Source organism: Seriola dumerili, unplaced genomic scaffold (assembly GCF_002260705.1).
Source record: "Seriola dumerili isolate Sdu_G_001 unplaced genomic scaffold, Sdu_1.0 BDQW01000449.1, whole genome shotgun sequence".
In the NCBI taxonomy this organism is placed as follows: Eukaryota; Metazoa; Chordata; class Actinopteri; order Carangiformes; family Carangidae; genus Seriola; species Seriola dumerili.
In genome coordinates, this window is record NW_019174704.1 from 236,031 (window position 1) to 251,189 (window position 15,159).

At 39.2% G+C, this 15,159-nt stretch overlaps 2 protein-coding genes across 3 annotated transcripts; both read right to left on the minus strand.

The window, feature by feature from the left end:
* LOC111234601 (poly(U)-specific endoribonuclease-B) lies at positions 1 to 4,792 on the minus strand. Its single transcript, XM_022762765.1, has 6 exons — positions 4,565 to 4,792; positions 3,834 to 3,939; positions 2,487 to 2,608; positions 1,985 to 2,097; positions 1,516 to 1,669; positions 1 to 317 (listed from the first exon to the last, which is right to left on the minus strand). The coding sequence occupies exons 1-6, from the start codon at positions 4,664 to 4,666 to the stop codon at positions 66 to 68; spliced, it is 849 nt and encodes a 282-aa protein (XP_022618486.1). The 5' UTR covers positions 4,667 to 4,792; the 3' UTR covers positions 1 to 65.
* A 2,868-nt stretch (positions 4,793 to 7,660) lies between these two features.
* Positions 7,661 to 14,743, minus strand: rnf14 (ring finger protein 14). 2 transcript variants are annotated; one of them, XM_022762808.1, is made up of 9 exons: positions 14,669 to 14,743; positions 13,543 to 13,701; positions 13,106 to 13,167; positions 11,943 to 12,132; positions 11,085 to 11,470; positions 10,760 to 10,988; positions 9,982 to 10,154; positions 9,614 to 9,744; positions 7,661 to 9,524 (listed from the first exon to the last, which is right to left on the minus strand). In XM_022762808.1, the coding sequence occupies exons 2-9, from the start codon at positions 13,691 to 13,693 to the stop codon at positions 9,464 to 9,466; spliced, it is 1,383 nt and encodes a 460-aa protein (XP_022618529.1). In that variant the 5' UTR covers positions 13,694 to 13,701; positions 14,669 to 14,743; the 3' UTR covers positions 7,661 to 9,463. The 2 variants fall into 2 exon arrangements, with proteins under 2 accessions (XP_022618529.1, XP_022618528.1); XM_022762807.1 differs by having other exon boundaries at positions 13,106 to 13,236.
* Between the last annotated feature and the right edge of the window lie 416 nt (positions 14,744 to 15,159).

Genomic DNA, 15,159 nt, shown 5'->3' on the forward strand with positions numbered 1-15,159 from the left:
TTTGTATCCAAGCTCAACCGTTGGAGAAGTTTTATATCTCAGATTGATTTCTACGGTAAGGTTACTCATGGGTTCTGGTACCTGAGGAGCACAGGGTAAGTGGTGCCTATGTGCTTTTGGTTGTAGTGGTGGCAAACAATCTCCACGTCGTAGAAACTGAACTGGACTTTGACGCGCTCATTGGGTGAGGTGAGGAAACAGAGAGTGTAGAGGGCGAACTCAAACTCTGGACTGACGCCGATGAAGATGCTGCCCTTGGGCTTTATACCATTCTTCCAGCTGAACTGTAGTGCCAGGATGTGTTTGTTCTCGTCGGGCTGCAGTGAGAGAGAAAAAAAAAAGAAACGGCAAGTGATGAAAGAGAGGATGAGAGAATGGTGAGAGATGGAGAGACAAGAAAAAGCAGCTGCGGGCTCAATCTCATTATTGTGAGGGGACAGCGAGAAAGATGTGAGACTGAAACAGGCTTATGCTGTTCACAATCAGCCAGGCGTTATCAGAAAGATATTTTGAAACTTGCATGAACAGGTGGTAAAAGTGAGACAAGAAAGTAGACTTAGAGAAATTAGACACAGACTTCCTGTCCATGTTTGACATACTTGTACTCACTTCCTGAGCAAAGATACTGTATGCAAGCCCATTTATGCCAAGAAACTTACTTTTTATCTCCTAATTTTTACTCCATAAGTAAAAAACTTAAACTTATAATTTTGAGTTAGTATCTCATCAGTTGGACTTTTTATTTTATAATTTTAACTAAAGTCAAAATTTTTACTGACTATTTTTATTTATTTATAATGCATAACTTTTCATCTGTTTTGTCTTCCTCCATCAGCTAGATTCAATGTTAGATTCAATGTTCAATGCCAGATACTTTGGCATGCAGTAGGCTGCATTATACTTGGAAACTACATAGGGGAACAGTAAAAATTAAGAAAAGTAGAATATGAAAATGATGCAACAACATGAGACTGAGACATTTTTCTATGTGGAAGCAAAAAATGGAAATATGTGATAACTCATTTCAAATAGTCACCAATAAACCTGGCTATAATGAGTAAAGACTTCATATTAAAAAATGTATGTACAGTTTGTAGTTAACTTAAGAATTTTTCCTCAATATAAACACTGTGATTACACAGTTGATATTTAACAGGCAACAAAGGAGAGTTGTTGAGCAATAAGTGAGAGAGCAAACAAGGCCGCAGCAGGAAGAGAGATTTCTCATCAGTGTGCAAGAACGATGATTCAAGAGCAAGATTGCAGAGAGTGCAGGTCAACTTGGGGGAGTAGACGAGAAAAGAGAAAATGGAAGACAGATGAGAGGTTCGTCAAATATAGATGGTTGTGTGACTGGGAAATTTAAAATCTGGTTGTTTAAACAGACACAGGGGGATTTTATTCTATATTATACTTATGTATAATATAGAAAGTACAATTAATTCTGTTTAAGAAATCTCATACAGATACAGCAGTGCTGAAAATATATTCTTAGTCCATCTCAAGTCAGTATACCTTGGGTGAATTTGCATTGACGCTGTAGCCTTTGTAATCGATGTGTCCCAGCTTCTCTTGTAGGTAGAGCTGGATCCAGTTGTGAAAGCCGATGACAGTCCGTCCTCCTCTTGTCTCTCCTACAAACACATGTTCAAACCCTGAAGAGTCTGGCCTGGTGGGGAGAGAGAAAGGAGCACATCACACCGCAAACACATCACAAAAAGTGTGACTTCACCAGCTTACAGTCATGCCCCCTTATAAACTCATAACTCAGCAGCTTGGCGTCAATGCATCAGTTTTATCATGCGCCATTCAGACACAATAAAGTGTGTAATCCTGAACGTGCTACTTTGATATTGTTTCACTCACAGCGACGCTGGCTGGATGTATTGCACAGAGCCAGTTTCTCAGAGTAAGACAGTTACCATCAGAGTGCCAGATTCCACTGGCAAGGTTATATTTAGGTGCTGTGCCAGATTCCACCAACCTGCTGGATCCTCTCCTCGCATAAAGTTCAAACCAGATCCTGTACAGCTGCTCCTTGAACTGTGTCTCATTCTCAGGAGAGAGGTGCTTCTCTACCAGGTATTTATGGGCTATCTGCAAACAAACAATGTTGTCTAACATTATTTTGCATATCAAACACCCCAAATTGATCAATACTGACTTGGGTCATTTGTCCCGGCCCCGTTTACTATCATCTACATCTGCCTTCTTGTTTTGTTTATCAGTATATCAGGCTTACACCTGTAGGACAATGTATAGAACATTTTTAACCATTCAGAAAATGGACCAGACCCATTCTAATATAGTTTTGAGTGATAAAAGTAATAATTTAGTCAGGGTGAGAGTCAGTTTAATTGTATTATATGAATAGTTAAACAGCTGAGCAACTCCTAATTAGTTCCCATCAATTATTTAGTGGAAATGGGCCTTTATGAGGCAGGGGAAGATGGAATGGGTTTATTTCCAAAAGTCCCCAAAGGTACCTTCATGGTGGGAGTCTGAATGATGGAGTCCAGGAACTTGTGGTTCTCTGCCACCTCCTCGGGGGTTACAATTTCTGGCTCGCCGGTGTCACTCTCATAGTTATCCAACAGTGAGATAAAGGCTGTAGACACAAACACAGACACTCCTCAAAAAAGGGATTTTTGCGCAGTCAGGGGTAAGAAATGATAAAAAAAAAAAAGGTTTTCAAAACATGCACAATGTTGAATCCTAGAAACATGGATATATATAGAGACAATTATGAAGACAATTAAGCAAAGCTGAATATGGAGACCCCCAGCTCATCAGAGTGTAGGTGGAAAATGTCTCAAAACTGAGATTGTGTGTTACTTGGGTACATTTGGCATGAGAAAATTCTCCACGACTCTTCCTGTTTTGTTGATAGTCTGATACCCTGTTTATGTTTTAGAATTAGATGTTCTATAAGCTGGTGACGCCTCTTTGACTGACATGTTCATTTTTTTTATGTTTATATTTACATTTTTTCACTGTCACTTTTTACACGTGGAATAAATGTACTCTTTTTGTGTCTTTAGAACCTGTTTCATTTTTTTTCCAGTGTGCCAGTAGTTTTTCTGTTAATGTGATTTATTCTGGCCACACCTGACACTTTATTTTGAAAATCCTGGATTCAAGAGCACAAACCCTGTTACAAATCATGAAAAAAATGTGCCTGCTGTGCAACCAGGTGACAGACAGTGACGCAAGTTGCGAGAGACTGTGGACAAACTAAGTACAAAAATAGCACAGAGGGAGGAATCCTCCTTTTTTTTTTCTTTTTTCTTTTTCCAATGGGACATCAGCCTCAGACTGAACTCTTAATACCCTCTATTACATAACTCTCTATAGAGCTCTGTACTAGGGCGCTGCTTTCTCTAACCTGCTGCACAACATAAATCTGAGACAAGGATCATCAGGAGGACATGTTCCTCGGCAGGTATCATGCCAGCGGTTGTAGAGGAGCATCTTTCTGCATCCAGCACAGTGAATTCTGCAGACTCTGTGATTGTTATGCAACATGCCAATGTCGGTCATAAGGAGATTATGAGTCAGTGAAAAAGCTTTAGTCTGCAGGGAGGCGACGGAGAGGAGAGTATCAAACTGGCAAAGGGAGCGGTGGAATGTGCGATGAGATTATGATTCAAACATTTTACGACAGTGCAGTTGTGTAAGAGACACTGACAAACCATAGTGCTACATCCAGAAGAATCCAGTTAGAGGCTGCCTCATCCCACAGAAACAAGGGAAAACCACTGAACATTAAGGCATTACAGAAAGAAATAAAATGATTGTGATTTTGAAGCTTATTAAAAAAAAAAAAAACCTACCTAAAAAGGTTTCCTTTTTGAAAATGTTCTCGTTGACGAATGTGAAAAGAGGATATCCTGCTCCATCATTGTTGTCGTTGACGGCCATGCTGTCTCCAGCTTTGCCCTGCAGCAGGAAGAGAACCACTCAAACTTTAAAATAGGTTATGCAGACTCATTGCTTTCTGCTTCCCCATAAAAACGGTATTCAATAGATGATCTTCTAGTGTGCTTCCAGTGTGACTGAACATGTTGATTCAGTCAGAGCTCATTTCAGAAGACGGATGTATTGCCACTGACAATAACTAAACCACTTAAAATATGAATATGGAACCAAACATCGATACTCCCCCGAAGCCCTAAAATGGTTCTGCCACCCAATCAGGTGTGGCAGTTTAGATTAAGACCCATATAATTTCCCATAAGATCCTTGTTTCTTGTCACATACAGTAGATGTTTTTTTTTACTTTTACAATAGGCCATAGGTTTTCTCTTTTCATACTGGAGGGAAAGTATAAACAAAGTGAATGAAATATAAAAGCTTTGCAGTGGTAAAACAGCACCCACCCTCTGGTTTGTGCTATAAAGCAAACTAACAGGTGTCACGGTAAATTCAGCATACAATACAGTTTAGAGGCCAGAGCACAGATTTTATTCACTTGAATTGTATTGTCTTAAAATGAGGGCTGTGGCTGTTTATTGAAGTTGCATGCATGTTGTTGTGTGTGTGTGCGCGTGTGTGTGAGGTGCACCTGCAGAGAGATCCTGTAGTCTTTTCCAGGTTTGAGTCTGTTGACATCGTTGTCCCATAGCTCCTGCACCATGGCCGACAGCTCTCTGTCACTCTCAATCATGATAAGACTGCTCGCTTGTGTCTTTGTGGTCCCGTGGCGGAAGAGCTGTGGGTTGTTTTGGTCTCAGTATACGTCTCTAAGGGGAGAGAAACAGTTGATGAGGTTGTGTCTTGGACTGGAAGATTTAAAAATTCAAAATAAATTTATTGATCCAAATATTTTCTTTCCAGGCCTCAGAAATGAGAACACCTAATACAACATTTTTTCTATTGACAATTTATGTTACATCTCACTAATCTACTGACCTTTAGTTGCACAGACGAGAACTGGTATTCTCACTCTATATATTCAGGTTTCCAGTTTGCAAGAATATTCAGGAGGAAAACAGAATGTGTGAGCTGTTGCTTTTGTACTTGCACAACATTGTATACATATACATATATATATATATATATATACATATATATATATATATATATACATATATATATACATATATATATACATATATATACATATATATATATATATATATATATATATATATATATGATTTACGGTGTCAATTTTCCATGAAATGTTTCAACAAAACCCCGAAATAATCTGCTGTACAGATTATCACATGGTAGGATGGGCAATTTAATCATTTAAGTTTGCTAACTTTGTTTATAAATCCCCAAAAATAAAAAGTAAAACCCATTGTAAGAATTGTTTTGGAGTTGACTCAGCTCATGCTTTGTTAAGGAGGTTTGCAGTTCACACAGACTCAGGAACAGCAGTCCTCTCAGTTTCATTGAACAGCATGTATATACAGTATGTCAGGAGCCAATCAGCTCTGAGTGTTGACTGGCACATTGGTTCCTTTAGTTAAGTCTGCTAGCTCACTCCAGAGAGTTCAATGGATATGTTTGGGATAAAAATTGTCATTCTGGCTGGATAGTAATGTTTGATGTTGATTAATATGTGAGTATGTTTTATATTGTAAATGTGGGATCAGTGAGTGTTCAGTGTCTCACGTGTTATTTGACTTAGCAGACAGTGCCTGTAGGAGGTTGCCTAACATGCAACTTGAAACATATTTATTCTTTTTTTTCTTTTTTAGTTTTTAGGATTTTAAGTGTAATTAACTGAATTTCTATTGTTGTTATATTCTAACAAATAAAAATACAAGAAATTTGTCCATTCACATGCTTGTTCCCCCACAATATAATATCAATCATTTCACACATGATCACAGAAAACTGATTCACAAGGCTACCATGAAGTTAACGTTGGCCTGTGATAGTTCAAAGCATTGTAAAAACATAACAGCTTCCGCATCTAGGCAGAGTTTATTCACCCGACTCAACACTCAAACAGCGCCACTACCATTGCACTCCACAAAAACATGGCTGACAACAGACCACACATCCATGACAGTGAGATCTGGGAACTTCATCATCACCATCCAAGCCCCCCACCCCACCCCCCCTCCCCATCCAGTCCGCATCCCATCGGGCACCACATCAAAATCCACTGACCTTTTTTTGCTTTGTAAAAGTCTAGCCTCGTCCTGTTTTTGTGGTTGAGTGAGGTGAAAACGGTGATGGTTAAAGGGTCAGTGAAGTTCCTCAGGGCTGGTCAGGTGCTGCTGGTGCTGCTCTCCTGTGTTTGTGAGAGCAGGTGTCTTTAGGGGCATACTAACAGTCCAGCCAGTCAGTGTGTATGGAGAAAGACAGGCAGGGGCTGGGGGGGCGGACAGAGAGCACGAGGCAGGGGATGGGACAGGACAGGAGAGAGGGGCCATTTTAAAGGGTTATCCCCTGTCAGCAACTCTAGCCAAAGGGATTACACCATGTTGTCGTCTCTTTTCAATCTCAGGCTCAAACGTGAGCTCTTTGTTTCTTTAGTATTTCATTGTTTCTCTCTCTGTCACAGCATAACCTCTGGATTAGAGGGTAAATATGGGTCATGTTTCAGGTAACAAGATGTTGTAAAGGAGAGTATACTTGTAGCACTAAAGGGAGCAAATGTTTTTTAATCTAACAGAACATAATCAAATCTTGATTAGGACATATACCTGTTTTGTTTTTTTAACCCATTTTATTCAAAATAATTTGAACTCTTAAGACTAAATGTTTGGTCTAAATTGAGGAAATTTAAGAAAAATCTGTTAAAAAAAAAAAGGTAGCGACAATATCTACACAAAACCAAATTTAGGAGAGGCCGCATATCAGGTTTGACACGTCTTCATTCATTTTAAAACTTTTGAATTAATCTTGACATGTTGATGTGTTAAAAAGAGTTTTGTATATTCCCACATTAACAATGTATAACCATTTTCATTTGTTTCTAATTGTTCTTTTTTTAAATATTTTTGAACTGAATGCCATCTTTACACAACTATTAAAAGAGTGGAAAGTGGCTGGAAAAACTCATTGGCTTCTCCTTTCCTCATGTAAATTATTGATTGTATTACTTATGTGAGAATAAACACTTATATAACATTTAACAATAACAATTTTTACACACACCATTTTGTCAGATCTGTGAGTCAGGCATCTTTCATCTCCTTAAATGCCCTTCATGTAGCATTATCTCTTATTGCTGTCTATAGCTGTTTTTTTTAATTGTTGAGTTAATAGTTAAATTAACTCTTGACTTTTTTTTAACTCTACATGTATGTTTACTATATTAATTACTGTGTTGTACTTTCAATGACAACTTAGAGTTGATCTTTCACTGAGCAAATTGACAATTTGTTTGTTCCTGGCATGAAGTAAAATTCAAGTAATTGAACTTCATACTTTTGTGAACCCCATTTCATTTTTACATTTTTTGTTCAACTCTTCTTTATGGAATCTCATCTTTTTCTGAAAAGAATTTGAATTTGTCATCCAATTTTGTTTTCAACATTCCACAAATACTTCCAGTAAAATCCTCAACAGTTCAAGTGTGTTTAGCTTGCTGTAGCTGCGTAGCTGTGCATCTATACCCACAGTGCGGGAAGAAGAACTATGTTGGCACCAAAGTGCATTTTTTTAAGTTTCAGATCCACTGAATAAAATAGACATGTTAAATGGTAACATTTATTGTGAGGAACAGTATGTTGAATGCATTTTAACAGGATTCTGCGAGTCGTGTATTCAAACGTTTCTTACACGAGACATGAAGTGACGGTGCGTCTACATTGACGGGAAAAGTGAATCCATGTGCAGTTCAAGACTGAACAAGAGATTGTCTTTTTACCAGTGCAGACCAGCGTCAATTCTGAGAATATTCTGCACTTTTCAAGCCTTAAGAAGCAAATCATTCAACATTGAAAAAGAACAGATTTGATGTGGGGTTCAATTTCAAACAGAACTGCTTGCATGAGAAAGTCCTCCTTCTGATCAAATTTGAATAAAATAAATTAACATTATACAAAATAATGTTTATATCTTCAAATGATCAAGATTTCATGGCCTCACTTTCAAGTTAATATTTGGCAACATAATAGTATCAGTTGTACAAAGGAAGGTGTTAATAAGTCTAGTCAAAATCATCCCTAAATATCTTTGCTGTTCACCAAGAGAGGATTTCTTTTCTACCTCACCATAACCACAATCTCAGTAACCCAATTAGAGGATCTGCTGTCACAAATATTTACTGCAGTGTCCTCCATTATTACATTCCCCACAACCAATCTCATACAAATCCTCTTCCGAACCTGCTTGACATTTACCATAAGATGTGCAAAAACACATTTCTGTAAATGTCAAGAAAAAGCTAATCTAAACATAATTTTCAAATAAGAAAAAAAATTACATCCCCAGAAAAGATGACACCAGCCTGAAAATTTTACCTACAGATCACACTCTGTACATAGCACATTGTGTCTGTCTGAGGGAGATATTAGGTTCCCTTTCTGGTAGTCAACCAAAACAGCCTAAAATAGAAACAAAAACCAAACCTCTGTTTTGCGATTATGTCCAGGTGACAAATCTCCAGTTGTACCTCCATTATTTTAAACCTGCATCATTATTGTATTTAAGTGTGTCGGTTAGATCACGAAATTCTCTTCATCATCCACTGATGTTCATTGCAGTTGGTCAAAAGAAAAGTTGGCCATCATACTTTTGATATGTGACAAAATGCTAGCCAGAGGGTAGATACTTAATATAATGAGCAGGGCACTTCATATGACAACGAAGGGCAAAAAAATCAGTCTCTCTTTTCCCTGCAACACCTCGAGGGTATAGTTCAAAAGTAAACACTTCCAATTTACCAAACTTAACTTAGTCAGTGGCTAAAGGGTTGTAAGCCTGCGAGGTGTTAAAACTCATAATGAAACCTATGTCCAATTAAGAAGAGAGAAATTAGATCTGTAGACATAATCTACTGTAAAAAAAAAAAAGACAAATCCAACCAATTTTTACAGTTTTAAAAATTAAAAGCTCAGTCCTATGACACTGTCATATTTTAAGGGTTTCAAAAACGTACTGTATGGCTGGTCACTAACCACATATCCAAGTATGTATCTTTGATGGTCATAACCAAAAGAGTGTATTTTTAAGGTTACCTGAATGACCACAGCTGTTTCTATTTCGACATAAGAGCAACTGTTCTTGCCATTCCTGATCTCATACTTCATATACTGTCTGTCATATTTTAATATCTGTCGTATATTAATAATGATCGATTTACATCCAGGCTTTGAATGTTTTATAACCCAAGATGCCTAATGATGTTAAAACATAAACAATGGTACCGTGGTACATGGTCGAGGGGACACTGTTGTGCTACTTCAGGCGTAGTGTGTGTCACGGGTGAAGTGATGGTTAAGTGAGTTAAAGTGCATTCAAATGGAGCATATCGCGCTGAGGCACTGCACAGGTGTCAGTCCTCTTCATCACTCCAGAAGGCATCTTCTTCGTCAAGATCCACACCTTGGAAGAGTCTGCAACAAGCAACAAAAGAGACATTCAACCATTGCCTTACAGATGGATCGGATGTGTCAGTGACTGAAAAGAGAAGCAGATCACTCACTGGTTGTAACAGGGTGAGTGTGGGTTGTTAAAGTGACTGTATGGGTTGACTCTACTGAGGAGGCCCAGGCACAGCCAACAGAAGTATTGTCTACACGAGGTACAGGTCATCTTGTTACAGCCATCCACTTTCTAGAGAGACAAGGCATTAGCAGGAGAAGACTCAGACATCAGTTAACATCAGTAGTAACTGACATATCCTGGGACATGAGCTACAGTAGAGAAGCTTTTTTAACAGCTAAGGGTCACTTTGAACAGAAATGTGCAAACACCTGACTACCTTTTTTTTTATTTGAAACTGACAGAAGTGAACGGTGCCCCACCTGTGACAATGTTCTACTGTACTGTTACCAGCAGGGGGAGCCCTACCTGTATATTGGTTCCACAGCGAGGGCAGCATTTGCAGTTTTCATTGAGCCAGTCTCTGCTAAAGGACTCTTCCACTGCTTTCTGGATCACCCTCTTCCCAAAGCGTTGCTCCATGAACTTTTTCCCCTCAGATGTGGCTGACAGGTACTCATCTCTGAGGTTACGCAATTCGTCTGTGGCACAAGACAGAAAGCAGGGACAGTCCTGGTTTTAACCCGAGGACTCAAGGTTGGGATTGATAAAATGTGATACAAATTTATTTCTTCTGTATGAACTGAACTCCTAAACCATTCCTTTATTAGTGTCTTTCTGTAATATTTGACCATTACAGCATCTGAAAATTTTGTATTATTCACGATGTCTCAACTCGACAAAAAACTTTGTACAGCATTCAAAACCAAACATCCCGACTTTAATTAGTTTTCAGTTAGTTAATTGTTACTGAAATGTAATATATTGAACTAGTGACAATGACGAAGATATAAAAATAAAAAAAAAACACATATCAATTAGCATTTGAAATTCATTTCATTGAAGTATTAACTACTTTAGCCTTAAAGAGCTGATCTCAAAAATGTCATTTTAGAGTAACTGAAGAGTATTTGGATGGTTGTTATGGGGATTTTAAATTCATTATCATAAAGCTGCCTGAAGAAATACAAAGCTGTCATCCGTCAGGGCCATTAAACTACAACACAATCAAACACCACCAACAAAAAAAACTATTCTTTTCTTGTTACCCTTAGAAACAAAATTACTATATTTCTAGTAACATTACCTGCTGGGATTTTACAGTTGGAGAGGCCGTGATAGCCAAGCTTGCACAGTGTGCAAAAAGCATACTGGCAGGCTGAGCAAATGCCCATGGTTGTGTCTGGCTCCACCATAACAGCGGTGCCGCAGGACTGGCGGGGACAGTAGACCACGTCAGCCATGAGGTCCAGACTGGACTGGAGCAGCAAACGGTCGTAACGGGCAAACAGCTCCTCATCCACCAGCTGCTTCACCTGAGAGACAAAGACAGAGAAAAGGAAGCAGAGGATCAACTGGTTCATTACAAATGACAGGGGTAGGAAACTTCCCACTCTTCAAAGCTCTCTTACCTGCAACGGTGTGGCTAAGGAGGTACATTTGGGCTCAGGGCAATTAAGGCACTGAACGTTGCCGTCTCGTATTTGGATCTGGAAGTATTCAGTCATGCAGGCCTTGCAGTAAACATGCTGGCACTCCTTAAAACAGAGGCAGCTGGAGCCCAGCTTCTCTACAAAGCAGATCCCACAGCAAAACACCTTGCTGTCAAACACCCTCTGGCGCTGCGCCTCGTCAAAGTCCAGGAGCTGAGGTAGGAGGTCGGCACGCGGGTCCATCAACAAGACAGCTCGCGGGTCCAGTTGAGAAGGTGACGACAACCGTGGTTCAGACTTTTCCTTCTTTACGTTTTCACTTTTCTTCTCCTCAGTGTTTTCAGAATGACTCCCACTCGTCAAAGCTGAACATAATTTGTTAACACATCAATCAGTCTTAAAAAACAATCAGAACGTGTTTTCATTGAGTTTCTGCACAACTACGATGACTCTTAAATATCACAATTCATGCAATTCAACCTTCAAAAACGGCTGTGTTCCTAAGCTTTGCGTGCTTTGATCAAATAAAGCACTTGTTTGAGACACCAGCAATCATCTTGTAACAAACAAATGAGGCAGAGTGAATAAATGTTCATTTCTGGTGATGAACTCAGTATCAGCCAATCTACTTCACAGGACAACAGTAGTAAGAGAATAGGGGGAGAGCACATTTGTAATTGTACTGACCAACTCTTCTTTTCAAGCTTAGCTCTAAATGACATAATGAAATATAACAATCTAATTTTTACAGATAACATTCTGGTTGTCTAAACTTATGTAGATGCATCCATACAAGCAGAAAAAAACTATCTTCATTTAACAAAATGTATACTGTACCTGTGGCTGCAGGGTCGGTTTTCCTGCGCTCGCAACCTGCCTTACTTCCTCCCCTGATAACTTCAAGAGGAGACTGAATGCACAGAAAGTCCAGAGCCTCCTCTTTGAGGAACTGGATCCACGTGAAAAGGATCACACAGCCTTGGTTCTCCTCCCATAGTTCATCCAGGCGTCTGCACAGAGAGCTCATCTGAGGAGGTAAAATGGAAAAGGAGATGGAGCAGGTATTGAGAGTGTCTGTCTTTTGAGTGATAGCATTTTACAAAGGACAATATATATCTTTCTGAGAGTGAAGCCTCACCAAAACTTTTGGAAAGGGATGCCATGAAGAACTGCCATATTGGCCTGAGTGTAAGACGGGGGGCCATCTTATTTTCAAGGACTTGACAATGCGTATTTACAAAATCAGATATTCTAGCTGGTCAAGAAGGCTGGGTCTGTGCAGGAGTCTGGACTCACTCGGGATTGTTGTGGAGAGACGCATGCAAGGTAAGATGGAGGCCATCTTAGACAGTACCAACCACCCTCTCCACAACACTCTGGCAGGACAGAGAAGCAGCTACAGCAGCAAACGTCTCATCTCACTGCGCCGCAGAACAGAGAGGTTCAGGAGATCCTTTGTTCCCACTGCCATCAGGCTATACAACTCAGCCAAAGGAAGTGGACTAATTGAATTATTATTATTCATTTATTATTAACTGTTATTATCATTATTACCAATGAGCTACTGGACACATGAAGGGGTAAATAAAGTATCTATCTATCTATTTATTGAATATTGAATGGAGAGAGCACCAGTGTAACATGATCTTCTACAGAAGAAGATCATTTTGTTGTGAGTCTATCAGAGTCACTCAGCCATAAACATGTTTTGTTTGCCTTGACAGGAGAGAGTGTGAGTATATGTGACAGACAGACAAACTACATAAACATGGGTTTTAAATATTACTATATTTCATGTTTAATTTTTACCAAAGAAAAGACTTAAATGATGTGGATTATCCTCTCCTTGGATTAATGGTATATCAAAGAAACCATCCCAACTGTATTTCAAGCAAAACTGTTTCCTATCCTCAAAAAATCTTTTTTGCAAAAATAGATGATGGACAAGGGGGAAGAGGGGTTGTCTCTCACATATATTCTATATTTAGGCCAATTCTTACCTGTGCTCTGGTCACCCATTTAGAGCTTAGAGTGAAGATTGGTGAGGATGTAGATGGATAATCTGCAGGAAGCTCAAAGTTGAGCACCAGAGGAGGTAAGAAGCAGACATTATATTCACTTTGCTTCTCTCCTGCAACAGACGGAAGAGATGTAATTACATTCCTTATTAAAGTGTGTCTAACAAATATGTCTTAACAAGATTAAGACAGAAGAACTTTATGAAAATCATCTACAGTACTGTGTTAAAGTTTTCGGCCCTAAAAGTAAAGTGAGGATTTTTTCAAAAACAGTGCCTCCCTGCTATTACTGTATGATGGATGCCTGAAACTTTTGCACAGTACTGTACTGTGTGGACTTAAAAATGATTGAAAATGAGCTGTGCATGAGTTGTACACCTTGCTCTTATGGCTTTACACAGTTTCACTCACTGCTTTACCTTTGACAACAACTTTGAAATCAGGAGGAAGCTCCAGACAGAGTTGGATCTCTCCCCCCTGTGCCGACTCTGCTTGGCGGAACTCTTCCTCATCATAGATACTTGCTAAAGCAAGCAGCTCATCCTCCTGGGCTTCCTTGTCCTCAGACATTTACATTCCTGCAAGAACAATGACATGCGATATAAATTCATTATTAATAAAGTATAGCAGTAGCAACACATGGATGTAGCAAAGCCAAATACATCATCAGAGAGAGCTTTACCTACACATATCAATACAAAAACAAAAGCATTATTTGACATTAGAACCTTAACACTCTCACAGCATTGATTTGATCAAAGGTTGGTTAATTATTATCTTGGAGTTACTCTTGAGTGTACTTACATCATTGATGAACAATGTACCCTAAATTGGTAGTCTATCAGGTATACTTAGGTAAAACTACTACAGTCGAATACATCAATCCTGCAATAAATCTTACCTTCAGTAGAGGTACCATTAAGTATAACACAAACAATTCAAGAGCACAACACAATACATCCCCGAGTCGAATCAACACTTCTTTAAAATAGTTTCAACACATACTTCACATAATAATCTTCATGAAGACAGGTTTTATTTCAAGACTGCGTTATTATACTGCATTGGTCGTTGTTAGTTGTAGCTAATAAACTCATTACTGAGTGTATCCACACACGACTACTGTAACTTTGTTGTGACTTAACATCATCTTGCTGTAGCTGTCTTTGGGCTACAAGGTAGCCCCAAAGCTAGCATGCTAGCTAACATAAGTTTACTTTACTCACATTAGACGTGGTTGTCGTTTCGTGACAATCGAACAGTCGCCTAAATTACAGTGGCTATTGTTGTGGTCGTCTATCGGCGAGCTGGCACTGCAGGCAGACTTCACGCCAGGAGATAGTTAAGCTAGCCAAGTAGGTAGGCAAAAGCGTTCAAGCTAGTTAGCATTGTTAGCTAATGTAAACAGCGGCTATGGCCACAGTCGGAGCACGGCCCTGCTGTAACTATTCTTCTCGGTAGCACCAAATACTGCCACCTCTCCTGAACTACTAATCAAAAAGGGTGTTATAACCTGTAATAATGTGAAAACACTGCATTTCTTACCTTCTTACCGACCCACGTACTACTGACTTCTGCCCTCTGACCGGGTCATGACTGTAGAAGCTGTTTGCAGTGTTGCCAGGTTTGACTGACAAACAGCAACCCAATCAGAGCCTAGACCAAGTCGTCGTAAAGGAAGCCTTTAAAATGTTGATTTCACTGTCATAGAAAACTAGCAATAATTCACATTTGAAAAGCTGGAACAGGTGAATGTTTGGGATTTTACTTAGAAAATGAGTTTACTGATGAATCGGTTATCAGATTTGTTTTAAATTCATTTTCTTTCAATCGACTACTCTGTTTATCAACTTGTAATTTCAGCTCTAGAGTACTGGTCTGTTTCTGGGAAATAATGACAGTGTCATGTAAACTACAGTTGGAGTCAATAGGGGCCTCTGTGAGGTTAATCTGGCTATGCACAGTCCAACTGTTGATTCCGTTGATTAGCTGCCACCTGTCGCTGTCACCTCACACAGTATCTTCGCCTGTTGTCC